This window comes from Vigna umbellata, chromosome 8, assembly GCF_029865625.1.
Source record: "Vigna umbellata cultivar VRB3 chromosome 8, Vumbellata_1.0, whole genome shotgun sequence".
Taxonomy (NCBI): domain Eukaryota; kingdom Viridiplantae; phylum Streptophyta; class Magnoliopsida; order Fabales; family Fabaceae; genus Vigna; species Vigna umbellata.
The window spans coordinates 29,703,797-29,724,960 of record NC_142172.1 but is presented as its reverse complement, the minus strand read 5'-3'; the positions used below and the strand labels follow the sequence as shown (position 1 = coordinate 29,724,960).

The window sequence follows — 21,164 nt, the reverse complement described above, 5'->3', positions numbered from 1 at the left end:
AATTTTAACACAACTAAAGGCAAACAATACACGAAATCATAGATAAATCACAATCTATACATGATTCTACTAAATTACAAAAGTTTTAACATAAAAGTAAGTATTCACCAAGATGTTCTTACAACAAGAGCACTTGAGACTTAAGTTTGAGACATTATCAAAACTTCTTAGATTCATCTTTATGCTAACAAAAGTTATTATGTCTTATTACTTTCAAGTTAAATTGAGTTCTCTACCTTCATTGTTATTTTCTCTCATTAAAATGTAGAGAAATAACAAAAAAAAAGAAAAATAAGGCAAAACAAAAGTACATTCGTCATAAGTCATCATTTTAAGCAATAATTTTAAAATTGTTGTCTTACTAAAATCGTTGCATATTACCAATGGCCACGCTCAGCTAAACCACGACTAGGAAACTAATGCCTAAACTTTGGACCATAATTTTATGTTGTTGCCTAAAATGAGTTCAACAAGTGTTTTAATTCTCTTCAGAATTGCAATCAATGATTGCTTACAAGTCGTTCAAACTATTACTCTCGCCGAGAGGATGTGAGTACAATACAATGCAGTGTAAAAACTCGTAGATGTTTCTCCCTTTTCTCTTTCTCTATTTCTTACAACAGTAAGTAAATATTACAATGAAGCTCGATGAAGTACCTGAAAAATAGAGGGGGTTGAATAGTGTTAATGGAAAACTTTTCGCAACCCTTCTGATATAACACGTTATCGAGCTTGAAATTCTTCTTTTAAATGCTTAGACGCTCGACTTGATAAATGTTGGAAAATGATAGTTGTTTTTATCGTGCTATTCAAAAACATATACTGCAACATTTTGCAAGAACTTCCCTTATGAAAGGTGATTGTTTAGCTTGGAAGATTCTTGTATTTGTAAATAAAACACAACTACAGGTTTTTGAAAAAAGATCGTTTAGATAAGAGAAGAGATAATTGCACAAATATTTTTATACTGGTTCACTCCAACTAAGTTACGTCCAGTCTCCTCCATAGAGGGTTCCACTATAATCTTCACAAGATTACAACTGAGTATTTTCATCACTCCTGGTCTGAGTATTCGCACCACTCATGGTATTAGACTACCGCACCTAGATTTTCCTTGAGTATTCTCACCACTCCTGGTACTAGACTATCGCGCCTAGATTTCCCTTGAGTATTTGCACCACTCCTGGTACTACACTACCACACTTAGATTTCTCAACTCAAACTAAGTTCAATTTTAAGTGTTTTGATTTTCTTCAGAATTGCAATCAACGATTGCTTACAAGTCGTTCAGACTATAACTCTCACAAAGAGGATGCAAATACAATACAAAGCAATCTAAAAAACACTCATAGGTGTTTCTCTCTTCTCTCTTACAATAATAAGCAATATAACAATGAAGTTTGAGAGTATTTCTTTTTCTTTTTACTCTTCTCTTCTTATCTCTTTTTCTCTTTTTCAACTCAGATGTATTCTTTTTCTTGAGCTCTTTCTTTTCTTCCCTCTTGAATGCTTGTAGGATGGATGTTTCGTTGTAAGCTTTTCACTTGACTATCCTCTTACGTTATCCTCTTTATTTTTCTTTTGAAAGATCTTTTATTTAAAGGCTTCATGGATATATGTCCGTTAGACTTGAGCTTTTAGCCTTGATACTTCTATTTTCTCTTTCTTTGATACAACAATCGTTGGGTAATCAACTTGTCAAAGTAAGCGTACTTTTTCAGTACTTTGCTTGAAGTAAGTTGTATATTCTTTTTAGGCATGACTTCAAGCGAAGAACATTTTGTGAATATCTCTTTTGTCTTTAATGTCCACTTTTGATATTTGATCTATAGCTTTGTGGATGTGTATATAATTACTTATCTGCAAAGAATATATAAATTGTGCATGCAACAAAAACGTCTTTTCTTATCTTCTTTATTATTTTTAAACGTTGAGCTTTAATGTCATTTAATGTTTGCTCAAAAAAAACAAAGTGCTTTTTTATTTTCTACCGTTAGGTAGCTTTTTGCAATTAAGCTCTTTTCTAAGGATACCAAGTGTTGTATACAAACTTCATCGTTGGACAAAGCATGGTTTAAGCTCATGGTATCGTTTAGTCAAGTAAACACTTTTTTTTTGTTTTTGTCTCTTCTTAGATAGATAGCATTTAGTTAGTTTCAAGCTTTGTATGTTTTAATCTTTTTAATTATTTTAGTTTGTTTTATCAAAGACATCGTCTTGACTTGTTTTGATTTAGAGAGCTAAGTTGAATATCTTCTTTAGGTATGATAAGCATTAAGCGTTTAACTCTAACTCTCTTAGACGCTTTAGGCATAATAGCGTTTAACCGTACGTCTGAGTGTTTTGACCTAAATGTTTTCCTAATTCCTAAGTGTTTTCCTAAGTTTTTCTATGTTGAGGATTCAGGTTCTAAGTTTTGTGTAGGTTTTTTGTGCTGTAGATTCAGGTTTTAAGTCTTATGTTTTCATCCTAAGTTGTTTTTCAGTTATTTTTCCGTTTTAATGTTATTTGATTAAACTTCAAAACATGAGAGCGTTTAGGCGTATAGATGATTTTGTCTTAACACTCGAGAGTATTGCTTGACTTCTTTTCTTTTCTTCTGCTCAAATGTTTTCTTTTCTTGAGCTTTTCTGTGCTTTTCTTTTGAATGCTTTTCTTAGGATGAATATTTTCGCTGTATGTTATCCTCTTGATTCTTCATATGAATGATCTTCTATTTAAAGGCTATTGGTCTTTATTTTTGTGTCTTCTCTTTCTTCGTGTACAATAGTCTTGTTTAAAGTCAACTTATCATAACAGACTTGTTTTTTTAGTACTTTGTTTGAAGTACGTTGTACTTCCTTTTAGACACCGCTTCTCAAGTGAAGAAAATTCTGTGAATATCTTTTTCGTCTCTAACGTCCACTTTTGATTTTTTAAATGAAGTATATGGATGTGTGTATAGTAGGTTATCTACAAATAATATAGTAGGTTGTGCATGCAGCAAATATGTCTTATCTCTTATCACTTTTGCTGTTTTTGAACATTAAGCATTTAATGTAATTTAATCTTTGCTCAAAACAACAAAGTGCTTTTCATTTTCTACCGTTGATATAGCGTCTAACAATTAAGCTTTTCTTATAAAGATAGCAAGCGTTGAATAAGAACTTCATCATTAGAGGAAGTAACAATTTTAGCTCATGGTATTGTCTAGACTGATGTAAACACTTTTTGTAATTTTGCCTTTTTAGAGCAATATTGTTTAGCATGTTATGTTTTCTTTTGCGTTTTAGGTTTAGGCTTTTAGAGTGTTTTTGTCGAAGACACTATCTTGACATTTCTTTATTTTCCCGAGAGTTCAACCTAATACCCTATGGGCATAGTAAGCTAATGCGTTTAACATAACTTTCTTAGACATTTTGACTCATCATTCATTTAGCATTGCATTTCAGTGTTTTCGATTTAGGTGTTTTTATGTTTTCTACAATCCTAAGAGTTTTCCTAAGGTTTTTCTGTGTTGGGGATTTTTTAGCCAAAGTCTTATGTTTCATCCTATGGTATTTTCATATTCTTATTTCTTTTAATATTATTTTGTTAAACTTCAAAACATGAGAGCGTTTAGACGTATAGACAATTTTGTCTTAACAGGATTCACAACTTGAAACTAGGTTCCACTCAATCCCAAGCCAATGAAATAAGATGAGTAATTAATTAATTTAATAGCAAGTATAAACCAATTTACAAACACGTAATTAAAAGCAAACATTCATAAACAAAATAGTACCGAATGCAAGAGAGTTCATAATGATTTACATCTTATTTCAACACCTAGAAGATTTAACTCCTCATGATACATATGAAGAAGTTAATACAAAGAAGGAACTCAATCTCTTAATCCTCTAATGATGTTCTTTAAAGTATAAAGGAAATGGGTAAGAAGACTTTATAGAGTTTCTCTATGCAATTGTGTAAAAAATTTTGTGAAAAGTATCTTTTAAAAAACTCTATAAAACAGATAGGAGATTTTGTTTTTATAAACATTGACAATGTAGCTTCAAGGATGATTTTCATGACTCCAACTGTAAGGTTTCTTCATAAGGTGGATTTTTTCTGTATCTTAAGCTTTGTGCTTATGTGCTAGAGTCTCCTGAAATTACTTGTAGATAAAGAATTTTTAATGACTTTAACCTAAGGTAAGGGTTTAAGGTTTTCCTTTAAAGTTGATTTTCTTCGTATAACTCAAATCTCAAATTTCACGCTACATGCCAATGTTGGTTTGAGAAAATTGTATATAAAGATCATAAATAATGCTTTTAAATATAAAGATTTAAAAAAGCTTTTATAACTATAAAGACTAAACAAATAATTAAACTATTTAAATATAATATATATATATATATATATATATATATATATATATATAATTTTTATAAAATAAAAATATTAATATACTCTTCTAAACATTATCTTATCCACTTAAAAATATTTAGTATAAATGAAGGTAACATATAATTTAATGATACATTAAATATATCTTTGGTCAAAATACATTTTTGGTCTTCCTGTTTTAAAACATAAAAATTAATTAATTTCACATAATATTCATATTTATTTGTCCATGTCTTTATTTAGATAGTAGGATTAAAATTCAGTAATTCAATAGATAGGAAATAAAAAACTATAATGGAAAATTCTGTTAATTGGTGCTTTTTATTATTTTGTGAAACTTTTATTATGGCCAACTAAAGAAATAGAACTTGTCACGGGGACTTTAATGTATGGATCGTGATATTCCAACAACAAAATTTTAACACATTTTTAACAACGCCAGGTGTCAGTAGTGCATTGGTCCAATTTTTTTTCTTTTATTTCTGAAATTGTGACATCGAAATTGACGAGAGCTTCAGAAAATTTGGAATTCCAAATATACCCCTTGCCCTGTTTCATTAGAAATCACCGTTCTCTTTCTTTCTTCTCGTTCATCATCTTCGTTCTAGCTCTCTCTTTTGGTTTTCGGTCTCCCTCTTCCTTGTGGTTGTTGCTCTTCCTTGTCGTTCTCCTTCTACGTTTTTGTTACATCTCTTCGTTTTGGTCAATGTCGTCCTCTTTGTTGAGTGTATTGTGCAAAATGGCAAGTTCCGGTAACCATGGTCCTTCGACGAGCAAGGTAAATGCATTCTTCCTTCATTTTGTACATTGCGTTTTCGGTTTGGATTTTGGGTTTTCCTTGTTAAATTTTTTGTTGTTTTTGTTTTAGGGCTTTTATGTTTTGGTTATTTTGTTTGTTGTTGATGCAGTTGAGGGTTAGTCACTCCTTTTTAACAAAGAACGAGCATTTGACAGAGGAGCACTGGTCACTGATTGCGGAGATGGTGGACAGAGTGTTTTATGTGAAGAACCGTCCATGAACATTGGATTTTTTTTCCCCGGGAGGCATGTCCACCAATCCACCTCCAATGAAGACTTACGTGAGGATAGGGTCACGAAGGCGTTACAAGAGCAGAGTGCTTAGGACTCCTTACACTCGATTTCTTAGAATAAAATATGAGTGATATTTGTATAGATTTCTTAAGAGAAAGTAATACAAAATTGTACATAGATGAACAAATGTTTGTAATTTGGAATATATTTTGTTCAATGTTAAGAGAAAGTAATACAAAATTGTACATATTATTAATGTTAATTGAATTTCCTTTGTTATTGTCATTGTGAAATATGGTTTTGTTTGAATTGTTAATGAGTGAATGTGTGAAATACATAGGCAAAGGAACAAAGGAATTGAATTCAATATACAAAATTCTAATGCGAAAACAAAAGAAAAAGATCCCTTGTTCTCATTTTTGTAGCCTTTACCTCCTGGTAGGGATAAGTGAGATTTTATTTCCAAAAGGGTCTGGTAATCGTTTACAGCACCCCTGTAAACGATTACCCGAGAGAAAATAGGAATTTGTACAGAAAGTCCAACACAGGTACTCAGTCAGGTGAACAGGGGTCACCATTGGAAAAACAAGTGACTTTTAGGCACTTCTGCACCTGTCTGAGGCATGTGCAGGTGTTCCAGTAATGGGAGAGAGTGGCTGGTGATGTGATGTGAGTCCAAGGAGTGTGGGGAGACCCCTCATGAGTTGGAGGAGCAAGCTGTGCAAGGAATGAGTGAGAGTGCTGAAAAAAGGGTCTGGTAATCGTTTACAACACCCCTGTAAACGATTACCCGAGAGAAAATGCCAATTTGTACATAAAGTATAACACAGGTACTCAGTCAGGTGAACAGGGGTCACCATTGGAAAAACAACTGAGTTTTAGGCACTTCTGCACCTGTCTGAGGCCTGTGCAGGTGTTCCAGTGGTGGGAGAGGGTGGCTGGTGATGTGATGTGAGTCCAAGGAGGGTGGGGAGACCCCTCATGAGTTGGAGGAGCAAGCTGTGCAAGGAATGACTCAGAGTGTTCATAAAAGGCTCTGGTAATCGTTTACAGCACCCCTGTAAACGATTACCCGAGAAAAAATGCCAATTTGTACATAAAGTATAACACAGGTAGTCAGTCAGGTGAACAGGGGTCACCATTGGCCAAAAAGGTGACTTTTAAGCAGTTCTGCACCTGTTTGAGGCTGGTCCAGGTGTTTCAGTGGTGGGAGAGGGTGGTTGGTGATGTGATGTGTGTCCAAGGAGTGTGGGGTGACCCCTCATCAGTTGGAGGAGCAACCTCTGCAAGGGATGAGTGAGGGTGTTGAAAAAAAGGTCTGGTAATCGTTTACAGCATCCCTGTAAACGATTACCCGAGAGAAAATTGGAATTTGTACAGAAAGTCCAACACAGGTACTCAGTCAGATGAACAGGGGTCACCATTGGAAAAAGAAGTGACTTTTAGGCACTTTTGCACTTGTCTTAGGCTGTTCCTTGTGTTTCAGTGGTGGGAAGTGATGTTTTGGCACCCCATGATGGAGGAAAGACACAATGTTTATGAGGTGAGCAACTTGGGTGAGATAACATGCTGTCAACTTTGACCTTTGCTGGCTATTTTACTGATAACGTTTCCCACCGACCTCCAAATGATGTGATTCTTTTTTTATTAGAAACTAGACTCAAAAATCTTTCCAATGACTACTAATTTTTAATTTTTGGACATCTGAGTTGGTACAGTTTATTGTTTCAAGTTAGCGTTTCATATATTTTTGCCAACTCTCACCTTTGCTTGTTCTTTTGCTCATATCTTTCTCCACCGAACTCCAAATGAGTTGATTCTTGTTTTGTTGGAATCTAGACTCAAAGACCTTTCAAATTATGCCTTGGAAATCAAGTTTAGGCCTTCTTTGACACTGTAATCGATTACAAGGACACTGTAAACGATTACCCGAGAGAAAATTGGAATTTGTACAGAAAGTCCAACACAGGTACTCAATCAGATGAACAGGGGTCACCATTGGAAAAAGAAGTGACTTTTAGGCACTTTTGCACTTGTCTTAGGCTGTTCCTTGTGTTTCAGTGGTGGGAAGTGATGTTTTGGCACCCCATGATGGAGGAAAGACACAATGTTTATGAGGTGAGCAACTTGGGTGAGATAACATGCTGTCAACTTTGACCTTTGCTGGCTATTTTACTGATAACGTTTCCCACCGACCTCCAAATGATGTGATTCTTTTTTTATTAGAAACTAGACTCAAAAATCTTTCCAATGACTACTAATTTGTAATTTTTGGACATCTGAGTTGGTACAGTTTATTGTTTCAAGTTAGCGTTTCATATATTTTTGCCAACTCTCACCTTTGCTTGTTCTTTTGCTCATATCTTTCTCCACCGAACTCCAAATGAGTTGATTCTTGTTTTGTTGGAATCTAGACTCAAAGACCTTTCAAATTATGCCTTGGAAATCAAGTTTAGGCCTTCTTTGACACTGTAATCGATTACAAGGACACTGTAAACGATTACCCGAGAGAAAATTGGAATTTGTACAGAAAGTCCAACACAGGTACTCAGTCAGATGAACAGGGGTCACCATTGGAAAAAGAAGTGACTTTTAGGCACTTTTGCACTTGTCTTAGGCTGTTCCTTGTGTTTCAGTGGTGGGAAGTGATGTTTTGGCACCCCATGATGGAGGAAAGACACAATGTTTATGAGGTGAGCAACTTGGGTGAGATAACATGCTGTCAACTTTGACCTTTGCTGGCTATTTTACTGATAACGTTTCCCACCGACCTCCAAATGATGTGATTCTTTTTTTATTAGAAACTAGACTCAAAAATCTTTCCAATGACTACTAATTTTTAATTTTTGGACATCTGAGTTGGTACAGTTTATTGTTTCAAGTTAGCGTTTCATATATTTTTGCCAACTCTCACCTTTGCTTGTTCTTTTGCTCATATCTTTCTCCACCGAACTCCAAATGAGTTGATTCTTGTTTTGTTGGAATCTAGACTCAAAGACCTTTCAAATTATGTCATGGTAATCAAGTTTAGGCCTTTTTTGCCATTGTAATCGATTACAAGGACCCTGTAAACGATTACCACAGTGTTTTTTCTGCATATTAGCTCTGCACTTGTCCAACTTGGTCCCCTAAGTAAGAATGGCTTCTTCTCCACTTCTTGGGGTCACCTCCCATCACTTACCACTCTCTACCACCACTGAAACACCAACACCAAGTAAATACAAGTGGACTTGTGCCTGAAAGTAACAGTTTTTGCCAATGATCACCCATGACACCATAGCTGACTACTTCAGTTCAACTTTCTGTACAAAACAGTGATTTCTCTCGTGTAATCGTTTACCAGGCCACTGTAAACGATTACCACAGTGTTTTTTCTATAGATTAGCCATGCACTTCTCCAACTTGGTCCCTTTAGTAAGAATGACTTCTTCCCCACTTCTTGGGGTCACCTCCCATCACCTCCCATCACCTACCACCCTCTACCACTAGTCAAACACCAACACCAAGTAAATACAAGTGGACTTGTGCTTTAAATTAACAGTTTTTGCCAATGATCACCCAGGACACCACAACTGACTACTTCAGTTCAACTTTCTGTACAAAACAGTGATTTCTCTCGTGTAATCGTTTACGAGGCCAATGTAAACGATTACGACAATGTTTTTTCTGCAGATTAGCTCTGCACTTGTCCAACTTGGTACCCTCAGTAAGAATGGCTTCTTCCCCACCTCTTGGGGTCACCAAACATAACCTCCCAACCAGTAATGACCCTTAAATTCACGTGTATGGTTTTTTTGTCAACAAATTCCACAACTTATATTCATTTCTGAAACCATTGCCTACATTTTAAATACTTATTAATATTCTGCGTTCTTTTTTCAATATAATACCTTTATTCATTATAACACACACAACGTAAAAAGAATTAAATTCATGACACCCAAACCGCCATCGGACTTCGAATCAGAAAAAAGATACAAGAATAGGGTTAGAACGACAGAGAAGATAGAGGTTAGATCGAGAGAGAAGATAAAAGGGATGAAAGAAGTGTAGAGGTGAGAGCGAAAAAACGAAAACGAAAACCACGAAACAAAAAATGTTAAACTTGTAAACTTTTCTTCCAATTTTGCCCTTAGTCTGATAACCTCTCTCTATTTTCTTTTTATTAAATTTGGCCAATGCAAAGACGCCACATGGCGTTGTCAAATTGTTGGCAAAAAATCGTTGTCGACATACCATTTTCCTTAATGTATAGCACTCCTTACCACACAAAAACTTCCTTATTTATAAGCACGTCAATATCAATTCTGTTTATGAGTTGGACCCATTGCCGCAGTTTCCGGACAAAACTCTCATTTGTCCCTGTCTGTTTTTTTTATCTTCCATTTAAATAAAAGTTAGATTTTTAATTTATGTTTTATATTAATAAAGGAGTTTTCACTTTTTGATGTATATAAAATTTTATTAATTTTATTTTCTAATTGATTCTTTTAAATTTAACATTTTAGTAAGTTTAACTGTTTTTTAATTTAATATCTTTTAAACTAAAATAACAATTTATAATAAAATATATCTATAAAATAAATAAAATTGTCTACAATAAAATTATAAAATTTACATATATTTATATTTATTTTATTATAATTTTATTATTTTTATTATCATAAATAAGAAAGTGACTCACACGAAATACATACACTTTCACTAATATGTATAAAATGATTTTATTTTATTTAAATTTCTGTTCACGCTTTTAAATATTATTTATGTTCACGCTTTTAAATATTATTTATCAAATATTTTGTCCATTCAGTCTTTCTTTCATAAGAATATATTAGAAAGTTGAACTTCTACTTCCCTCAAGATTAAAAAAACTCTAAACAATTAGTTTTATTAAAAATAATATAATATAAAAGAAATTGTTTCTAGCCGTTTCCAATAATTTCCAGACAAATTTACCTGGATTCATATTGGGGTTAAATATGTTTTTAGTCCCTAAACTATTGACCGTTTCTGGTTTTCGTCCTTCTTCCAAAGTAAGATACAATTTAGTCCTCAATCTTTAAAAAACGTTTTTGAGGACTAAAACGAGGACTAAAAACAAAATTTTGAGGACTAAAACGAACGTTTTTCTAAAGAATGAGGACCAAATTGTACCTTACTTTGGAAGAGAGACGAAAACCAGAAACGGCCAATAATTTAGGGACTAAAAACATATTTCTTAAGTATTTGATATTACTCAGTTTTTTTATAAATTATAATTCATTTTCCTAGAAAATAGAATTCAAATCTTTATAAATTTTATTTATAAAATTATATTTATTTATATATTATAATTTAACTTTCCTTTTAATTAACGTAAAATCTTTAATATTTATACATAATAATAATAATAATAATAATAATAATAATAATAATAATAATAATTATTATTATTATTATTATTATTATTATTATTATTATTATTATTATTATTATTATTATTATTATTTACTATCTTCTAAAAGTATGTATTAAAAAGTCCCCAGACTAACTTCATAACTTTTTCTCAAAATTTTATTATTTTTTAGTCTTCCTTTTTCATCTTACATTGTAATAACACTTTCTTAGAACATTGTATTAACATATTCAATTGCTCCAAAGATCAAATTACATCAAGTTTTCTGTTAAGGACATTAACCTGTACAATAAAAGGAAATGAATATCTAATTTTAGTTTCATTTTTAATGTTAAGTTATATTTCATTATATTTATAAATTTGTGTTTAGGTTGACATCTATACCGTTTGGTTTGGATCACCATCCAACCGTACAAATAATCAATTACATTTGACCCCACTTCTATAAACCAAACTTCCAGAAAATAAAAATGAATAATAGTACATATATATTTTGATTTTATTTACACTTTTTTAAATACTTTATTTTTCTTTTTATCTTTGTCTCCTTATGACATCATATACCCGATAGATCTATTATTTTTTTATGTTCATCAATATTTATTAAATAGTTGTAAAACCATATTATACGACTGAATTACATAATTATAATATTACATATTTTTCTTATGTGATGAGAAAGACAGGTAACACATGAATATATTAATATATGTGATGAAAATCTCACAAATTTTGTGGGTATAATAACTTAATAAAGAGTGAAATATCATATATAACAACAATAAATCTAATTACTTTTATACTATTTATATACGATGAAGTATATGAAAGAGATGGTTAATCTTATAAAATAAATTTGTAAAATAAAATTTATATCTTTTTATATATTTTAATTTAATTTTATCATTTGATGTCACATTTCCAATTATTTAACTCTTGGAAAAACTTAAAATTTATAAATTAATTTTGTATTTTTCTTTTTCTTTATGTATTTACAAAAATATTTTTTTAGAAAAAGTTACTTTACACCATTTAACTACCCTTTTTTATTAAGAAATAGTGTTAAATAATTGTAAAAAAAAAAAACTTGTGTAAAAGTGATATGGTCAATTATGAAAAGATATTTTCATCACATTCATTTTTCTTTTCAGTCTTAATGATAAAAGAACAGTATACAGAGAGCATAAATTAATGATAGAAAGAACAATATAATAGAAAGAACAATATAGAGAAAACATAAATTATACTTTGACATACAAAATTTTACATTCATTAACATTATTTTTCTATATTTTTTATCCTTTTTTTTTACTTTCTGAAAATACAAAGTTTTACTCATGTATACCATGATCAACATTTTCACGTCCAAGGCTTTCCATATAAACTCAACCATTTCATAATCTGCATCTGCATGTGGTTTTTCTTTCCTGCATAAACACGACTCTCTATTTCTTGACCATCATCCTTTTGGTCAGTTGTTTTTTCAACTTTTTCTCTTATCCTTCCTTTTCCAATCAATTCAAGAAAATATCTAACTCTATCTCACACCATCTTTCAGATCTTTCTCTTGCACAATATATACAACATTCATGGAAGATTCATCCTCAGCAGCTTATATCCACCAGGTGCGTGTTAATTAACTTGTAAGAATTTTAAAACTTAGTCAATTCACTGGATCATAATCTCATGATATGTCTCTCTAAGTATATAGTTTTTTAAAAAAAACATAAACCTGAGATTCTGAATATCATCATCTAAGTTTACATAGTATTTGATGCCATTATAATAGGTGCACCGTCTGATAGAAGAGTGTATTCTATTCAACATGAATCAAGAAGAATGCATGGAAGCACTTTTCAAACATGCAAATATCAAACCGATTATTACCTCTACAGGTAAAATCAATTAATGATCTATCAGTAATGTAAGACCCTAGAACCTCAAGAATTTACCAAGTTGTAAAAAGTTCAAGTTATAATGTAAAATGGAATGCTGTCAGGTTTGACATGGTTTACTATTTTAATCATAACTTTTTGTAGAAAATATCAATTGAGTTGATTCTTGTTTTATTGAAAACTAGACTCAAATATCTTTAATTGGACATATAAATATAAATTTTTGGACTACCGGGCTAGCTGCAGTAAAATTATTAAAACTCGGAAACGTTAATCACGCTCAGGTATGTTCAGTTTTGACCTATGATGACTGTTTTGCTTATTACTTTCTCTACCGAACTCCAATTGAGTTGATTCTTGTTTCATTGGAAACTAGACTCAAAGAGCTTCAATTTGACTACTCATACGCATATTTTGGACTTCGGGAAGGTGTCTAACTGAGCTGGGGAAAACGTGACAGTGTTGCTGTCCAGGGGCTAGCGTCCAACCTTAATTTTAGGTACATTTTTACAAGTTGCGATTTTTTTGGAGTGGGTAGGTTGTGTTCTGAACTAGGAGAACATTTTGGAACCTTTGGAGACTTTCCTACCATGTTTTAGGGCTGAAAAAAAAATGGTTTAGGATGGTTCATTGGTTGTTTATTATTGCTAAGTACCAAGTGCATAGGTCCTTTGTTGTCTAAGGCATCTTCTTTAATTCCAAATCAGATTTGGAGTTTTGGGGGAGAGTAGAGAGGTCCTTGGTGGGAGGTGAACGAAAATCCTAAGTGTCCTAAGTGTGGAGACTGACTTGGTCTAGCAAGGAGGAGAGGAATTGCTTTCTTTGAAGAAGAGAGATTTAAGTTAAAAATTTCTTTGAAATTGAAAGTGAAAACAAGCAAAAGGTGGTGGTCTAGGTGTATCAAGAGTGAAGAATTTCTTGCAAGAAGAAGAGGTAGGGGAGCTAATCCTTTCTTGATTATGATCATGAATATGAGTATGAATGTGTTAAAATTTGGTAATGGTAGTTATCTATTGACTTGTGAAAAATTTGGGTTTCATGATTATAATTTCTTATTTTCGAGTTACTGTGGTGAAAAATTTCTATTAATTGTTTTCACCGTTGGATTTAGCTAAAATATTAGTATGTGAATCCCAAGACCTATTACTAAACTTTGACCGTTCGGATTTGAAAATAAAAGTCTGTACTTGGAGAAATAAATACTGCAATTTTGAGTAAATTAGTTACCCTGTAGTTCTGTTACTAAGTTGTCTCGGTAAAAATATAGATTTTGACCTATTTAACCGTTAGATCAACCTCAAAATTTGATATATGATTCTTAGGACATATTAATACAATTTGACCGATCGGATTTGTAATTGAAGGTCTATGTTTAGAGAAAGAAATTTCGAAAGTGTGAAACAATCGGATGAACACTGTATTGCTGTTCTTAAGCTATCATGGTACCAATTTTGTATATATTTCATCTACCGTTAGATTGAGCCCAAACTTTAGTATGTAGTTCATAAGACATATTAAGTGATCTTGACCGTTCAGATTTGGAATTAGATGTCTGTGCTTAGAGGAATTCATTCCGCATTTTGAGTTTAACCGAGAACCACTTAAGTTTCTGTCTCTGAGTTACCTCGGTAAAACCTCCATATCTACTTAATTAACCGTTGGATTACCCTGAAATTTTAATATGTTGTTTCTAAACGATAGTTTCATACTTGGACCGTTCCGATTTTAAATCGGAGATACAGATTTATAGATATTAATTTCGTATCTTCTCAGGGATCTTAATATTGCTTAATTTATGTTTTTGGATCATTTATACATAAATTATGATTTCCGCCTCATTAACCGTTGGATTGGACTGAAAATTTTACCATATGAGTTAAACATGTTGTTTATTAGTTTGATTGGTTCAGATCTGTAATTAATGATATGAGTGAAGAGTAATATTTTCACGAAATAGTAAATTTATTTGTATTGGGTAAAAACTTGGATAATTATATTCTTAAATTGTATGTGTAGTTGTATTTTGGAGATTGGAGGATGAGTAATATAATATATTCTATATTAGAAAATTAAATTATATTGAATATTCTAAGTTGTAATAATTATTTGAGTTAAATCATGAATTGTAAATAAGTTGATGGTAAATTTGGATGGGTGGTATAGGCATTATTGCCATAATTGTAAATCTGAAATTTTATTTATTTTCCTACGACTTTGGTAAGTCGGGAGAGGAGAGGTTTGAAGTCGGACACTACTTTGGTAAGTAGGTGGGAAAATGAGAGGTGAATTTGACATAAACCGCACTGCTTTGGTAAGTAGGCGGAGTGTTCCACGCTATGCTACTTTGGTAAGTAGATAATATTACATTATTGTGCTACTTTGGTAAGTAGACAATATCACCTTGTTATACTACTTTGGTAAGTAGATCACCTCGTTAGATTACTTTGGTAAGTAGTCAGTATCACATGGTTATACTACTTTGGTAAGTAGATCACCTTGTTAGATTACTTTGGTAAGTAATCAGTATATCATGGTTATACTACTTTGGTAAGTAGACAGAAGGATTGTTGACTGCTGTGCTTTGGTAAGTAGGCAGATTAATAATATGTTGTATTGACTCTAGTGAATCGACTGATGATTTTGACTGGAGAAATATTATAAAGTATCAGTGTAATAGTTGGTTTTTGAGTATGTTTGAGATGCATGTATTTGACTGATTGCCACACTTGTGATGTTAGTAAGATTGTGGATGATGTATATTTCTTGAATTGGTTAGCTCACCCTATTGTTTGTGTTTGTGTATGTGAATGCAATGATCGTATAATGTGTGATATTATACGGGAGCAGAAACTATTTCAGATGAATTAGCAGATGGTTCTGAAAATGCTTAGAAGATGAGAGATCTGCGAGGAAAAGGAGACATGGGGAATTTCTAAAATAGATCTATGTTTGAATTTCCGAACTGTGTGAAATTTTAAATTTCAGAAGTTTATGAACTGTGTGGACTTTTATTTTTAGAAGACTTGTGCTGTAATAAAGAACTTAATATTTTATGGGTGCTGAAATTTGTTAAAAAAAAAATTACATATGTATTTTATGGAAAATAAATTGTAACGCCTAAATCGGGGTGTTACAAGTAACATGCTTGTTTTTTCTACATGAAAAATATTTAAGAAAAACTCTACTCCTTCATGGCCTTTTGTTATTATAAGTCCAATCCAACAGTAACATGATCATAAATCTGCTACCTTTGATCCTCTTATACTTTATTTGCAGTGTGGAAAGAGTTAGAGAAGGAAAACAGGGAGTTCTTTGATGCCTATTCGAGGAGCCAAAAAGAAGGAAATTCAAAGACATCGAAGAGGGAAAAGATACTCGACATGGTTTCAGCATCAAAAAAATCGTCAAACTGACAAGTTTAGGGTTCAAACCCAGCAACCTTAGTTGTGGAATGAACTAAAGTGGCCACGGTTGTTCTTTTCAGTAAAAGCACCCATAATGGAAGGATTAAATTAGTTTATCTATACTATTATGTAAGAAACTTATTTATTTTTTCACATTTTTTTTGTTTTATGTTTTAAGTCCTCATTGTTTTATTAATTTAGTTTTTTTAAATTCAATTTTTTTAAAATAAAATAAAATAAATAACTATAAAAAAAATTATTTATAGATGTGTGTGTTGATATTTTAAATTTTTTTTTATAGAAAATGACACATATTAATTAATGTGTTATTTATTACTGAAAAAATAGTTAATAAGTATCTACAAAAATAAATAAAAAATACCATCAGCCCAAAACACCGGTAAAAGGTAAAAGCCGACAACAGACGAAGCATAAAATCGGAAATGAAACCCAAGAGAAAACTCTGGAGACTAATCATAGTTGTGTCGGTCAGGAGACACAAATTTGAATGACATATAATGTCGGGCAACTGTCGTGAATAAAAAAATTATATAGAAGTAGTGTTGGCTGGACGAAACTTAAATAAATAAATTTTTAAAATTACCATGGATTAACTCACATTTAAATAAATATTTTAAAATATTTAGAGTTAACGTGGACTGGCCAACACTAAAAAAACAAAAATGGTAAAGTAAATACAGCGTGAGTTAACCAATACACAGTTTATTATAAATATTTTTATCATATAATTTATTAGAAAGAAAATATTTTTTTAATAATTTTTTTACGGCACTTATGTAATGATTAGTCTGTTTCAAATATTTTTTTTAAATAAATTTAAGTCAATCTATTAAAAGTTATTATAAAAAGTTGTTAATAAATCTTCCTTTTCCCATACGTAGATTAGCTTGGTTGAGTTGGAACAACACATTAGCTACTGAATTCTTGCTTTACAAATTTGTTCTTGCGTCAATCTCACAGTCCTTTATCACATTTTTGCACTATGACTATCAGGATTAAAATTGGGAATCAATTATCCAACACAGGAATGGCAGAATCACTATGTAATGAAAAACAGAGGGGATTTTGGATCGAACAGGGGTTTTCAATCCAAGAAGAAAGGGGATTTTGGACAGATTAAAGTAATCGACTAGTGGCAGACCTATTTGAAGCTGTAAAAACAGATAGAGCAGAAGAAGGAATGATCTTTTAATCATTGTGAGTCCCAAGTCTAACTTCCTTTGCTAACAATTCATTAACAACATCATCAGATGCAGAATTAAACCACGCAATCATTACACAAAGCCATAAGAAATTCAACTAAACCTTGTAATTCTCTACCAACACTCAATTTTAGAGGCTCAATCAAGGCAAGTTGATCCCATAGGGTTGTCCTTAATGCTTGAGTTATTTTGCTTCGGTTCATGAATATGTGTCAAGTTGATACTGTTTTGCAAAATTAGACTATGTATACATTGAAGATAAATATCCCATACATCCTTTGCAGTATCATATTACAAGAGGTGTGCTATTAATACAATCAGAGCTAACTCTAAAAGCCACAAGGAAATGGGCCTAAAACATGGGCCTGCCTAAGCTAAGATCTTGAACTCTCACGAGAAACCCACGTTACAATGGTTAAACTAAACCATTTTTGAATCAGTCATCCGGTCGATCATATACTTGGAAATTTATCACAAAGCGATCTGTAAATTAGTTTCAACAGAAGCTAACAGAACTACGTGATTACGATTAGAAAGATGTGATGTTGGGGTGGTGATTGTGATCAGATATGTGATTGCAAAGGGTTCTCGTTGGCGTAGTTACCGGGAGGATCGTATTCGCACGCCATGAGCATGCCCAGATCAGGGTTGTGGCAATTCTGAAGAGCGCAGCCGATTCGGTCAGAGTCGCGCCAGACTACCTGGGTGAAGTGGCCGCAGGATTTTGGCGGCGGGGCGCACGTGAGAGTTTTGAAATCGTACCACTGTTTCTCCTCGTACCAGTAGAAGGTAGCTTCGGAGGGATTCCAATTGCGCGTCTTCCCCCAGAAGATGTTCTCGCCGTAGTTGGAGTTGGAATGGATGAGTTTGCAATCCTCGTAACGTTGCATGAGGTACTCCCGCGCGTAGGACGCAAGCTTCTCGTCCCAAGCGAACAAGGGAAGCTTGTATTTCTTCCTTACCCAGTTGTGCCCGTGCAGGAACTCCTCAGCCAGCAATGTTTGGTTCGTTAAGGAGCAATCGTCGGTCGCGGGGACGTAGCCGAAGTATTTTCTGGCGTCGACGCGATCATGGGCTGAGACGGCTGTGGCGAGGAGGAGGAGGAGGAGGAAGGTGGACATGACTGGGAATGAAGACATGGTTGGAAGAAACCCCTCCCGCTTGCGAGAGCAACGACTAGAATCGAACAAATATCGGATTCAGGGTTTAATATGTCTATGTTACTATTTTCAATTTCCTATTTGCAAATATGTAGGGTATTGATAGATAGGGCGTGTGAATATTTAAGAAAGTAGAAACCAAATACAACCAACGTATTCACGTTATTTCTGGCTGTCCGCACACCATCAATGGCTCTATAAATAGTCTAATTTTACTGAATTTCGTTTTTCTTTTCCGTCTTTTTTCGTCATCTCCTTTTCTAGGTCATAAAGTAAATTTTCAGTACAAATATTTTCAAGAAAGAAATATGAGTTCTTAGGTTAAAATTAATTTAGGTATAATTACAAAAAAAAAACAGAACAAGATAAACATCTTGAAGTTGTTGGGTTCATGTCCAATCCTTTCACTTGGGTTAGGCTATTCACTAATGTACCAAAATAATACAGCAGCAATTATTTGGATATTGGGTTTCGGTTGTACTACAACTGAAACATATAGTAAAAATTGTGTATTTTTTTGTTTTAGTTAAATTTAGCATTTTGTTTTAGTTTAATAAAAACCGAAGTACAAAACAATAAATAAATAATATATAAATAAATAAATAGATTTAATCTTGATTATAAATGAATCGAGATTATATGTCCTTTTTATGTAATAAAGAGTAAAAAAGAACGTGAATTTGGTCTCGATTATAAAAAAAATCGAGGTCATATGTTGTTTTCAATATAATAAAAAAGTGGATTTTGTTTGAGTTCATATGCTTTATTTTATATAAAAATATTATTTAATTTTAAGGGTATTTAACTTTGGTACCAAAACTAAAACTAAAATACTCTTAAAATTAAATAATATTTTTAAGTCATAAAGAGCATACGACTTTGGTTCGTCTTAAAATCAAAGTCAAATCTCCTTTATGTTTTAGTTATAATGAAAACCAAAGCTTAATGTAACTTTTTTTCAATATTTTTTTCTAAAAGGGTATTTGACTTTGGTTAAATTGTAGTTGAATACTCTTTCCTGCTTCGATTTTGCCTTTAACTAAAGCTAAATGTGCACTTCTTTTTTTAAAATATATTTTTTATTTTTGTTTCTCTCTATATGTTAAACCTGCATAAAAACCCAACATAGAAACATAATAGAGACATAAAAACTTATATATTCATCACAACCAAAGTAAGTTAGAATATAGATACAAGTAAATGTGTTAAATGTTATTATTAGAACATTTGTGTTAAATCCTTCATAATATAATGTCCTTAAAACAAGTAAATGTGTTAAACAATATTGTACATTTGTATTATGTATTTGGGACAAGCTTTCCCTAAATAATGAATGAACTTATTGAGAATTGGTATAGGACTTTTGAATTTCTGCACAAAAAACAATAATTTCAATTAGTATATAAAAAGACAAAATTGTAAAGTATTTTATTCAACAATGTCAATTATTATTGTTTTCCAACTAGTTATAATACCAGGACAAACCATGGTTGTCATCTAATGCATTACATAGTAATCACACTCATATGAGCTAGTTTGCCTATTACACTACAATATATCAACATAATTATAAATAATTGAGGAAGAAAAGAAATCAAACAATTATAAATATATGGACCAAACTACTAAAACTTTAGGGAAAATCATGCAAGCTTTTTAGCCTTAGTAATTGATTTTCCTAACAACATGGCATGTCTTATAATTGAACTATGAAAAAGGTAATGCTTTAGATACACTTATATAATAAAGAAAGTTCGTAGCATTGAAGTTTTAACCAATCTATTACTTGTTTAAGATGGTTGGGAGAAGAATTGTGCAAGGAGAAAAACCACATAGCAATGTTGTCCATCAGGAAAACCACAAGTAGTTGTCAATGATGCTTGCATTGAAAGTAACTTCATTATTGTACCTTAAAATGACATATTATACTTATAAGTCAACAAATTACACTTACACAACAATATAAGAGACAACTATATTTGCTTCCCCTGTTCAAAGCAGTTGGTAACATATGTTTGAATGTCATTAAATTAATTGCCTTCGTTTGAGTTGGGGGTCTATGAACATACATCATTCAACCCTGTATTGTTACTAACACCAAACATATACCTGAACACAACATACTTATTTGATATAAGTAACTAGATAAATCATATAATATAAAGAATGATTCAAAGGCTTACATCATTCATAACTGAATAAGGGTAATATTCAGTTCTTAATGAAAAAGTGACTTGCTCGAAAACCAAATGATGGAAGTGGACCAAGGCCCTATTCACTAAACTGCAAAATCGACATCAATGATGTAACATGATCTAAATTGTCAAATTATACAAACCAATTTCACAAAGTTAAAGAAGACTCCATGGATATAATGCGTCTGGATGCGGAAGTTTGTAACGAGGAATGAGAATGTGTTTGGAGAGTGGTTTCGATGTGTGTCTTGATGGAGGTTAGGCCAAACTTCAAGGAAAAGGTCATGAGAAATCAGATGCGGAAGTTTGTAATGATGAATGAGAATGTGTTTGGAGAGTGGTTTGGATGTGTGTCTTGATGGAGGTTAGGCCAAACTTTAAGGAAAAGGTCATGAGAAATCAAGAAGACAACTATCCTAGTATACTTAGAAAAAGAGAGTTGCAAAGTTGTTAGAATTCTCTGTATTATTTCCAAGTTGAATTTACAAG

The 21,164-nt window shown here is 32.3% G+C and overlaps 2 protein-coding genes across 2 annotated transcripts; one reads left to right on the top strand and one right to left on the bottom strand.

Moving 5' to 3' along the window:
- Positions 1 to 12,154: 12,154 nt before the first annotated feature.
- On the top strand, positions 12,155 to 16,362 carry LOC148194428 (uncharacterized). The gene is made up of 4 exons (XM_088096117.1): positions 12,155 to 12,268; positions 12,357 to 12,423; positions 12,588 to 12,693; positions 15,970 to 16,362. The coding sequence occupies exons 2-4, from the start codon at positions 12,388 to 12,390 to the stop codon at positions 16,104 to 16,106; spliced, it is 279 nt and encodes a 92-aa protein (XP_087952243.1). The 5' UTR covers positions 12,155 to 12,268; positions 12,357 to 12,387; the 3' UTR covers positions 16,107 to 16,362.
- Positions 16,363 to 17,541: 1,179 nt separating this feature from the next.
- LOC148194427 (pathogenesis-related protein 1A-like) lies at positions 17,542 to 18,655 on the bottom strand. The gene has a single exon (XM_088097827.1). It carries the CDS (start codon positions 18,457 to 18,459, stop codon positions 17,884 to 17,886), a length of 576 nt encoding a protein of 191 aa, XP_087953953.1. The 5' UTR covers positions 18,460 to 18,655; the 3' UTR covers positions 17,542 to 17,883.
- Positions 18,656 to 21,164: the final 2,509 nt, after the last annotated feature.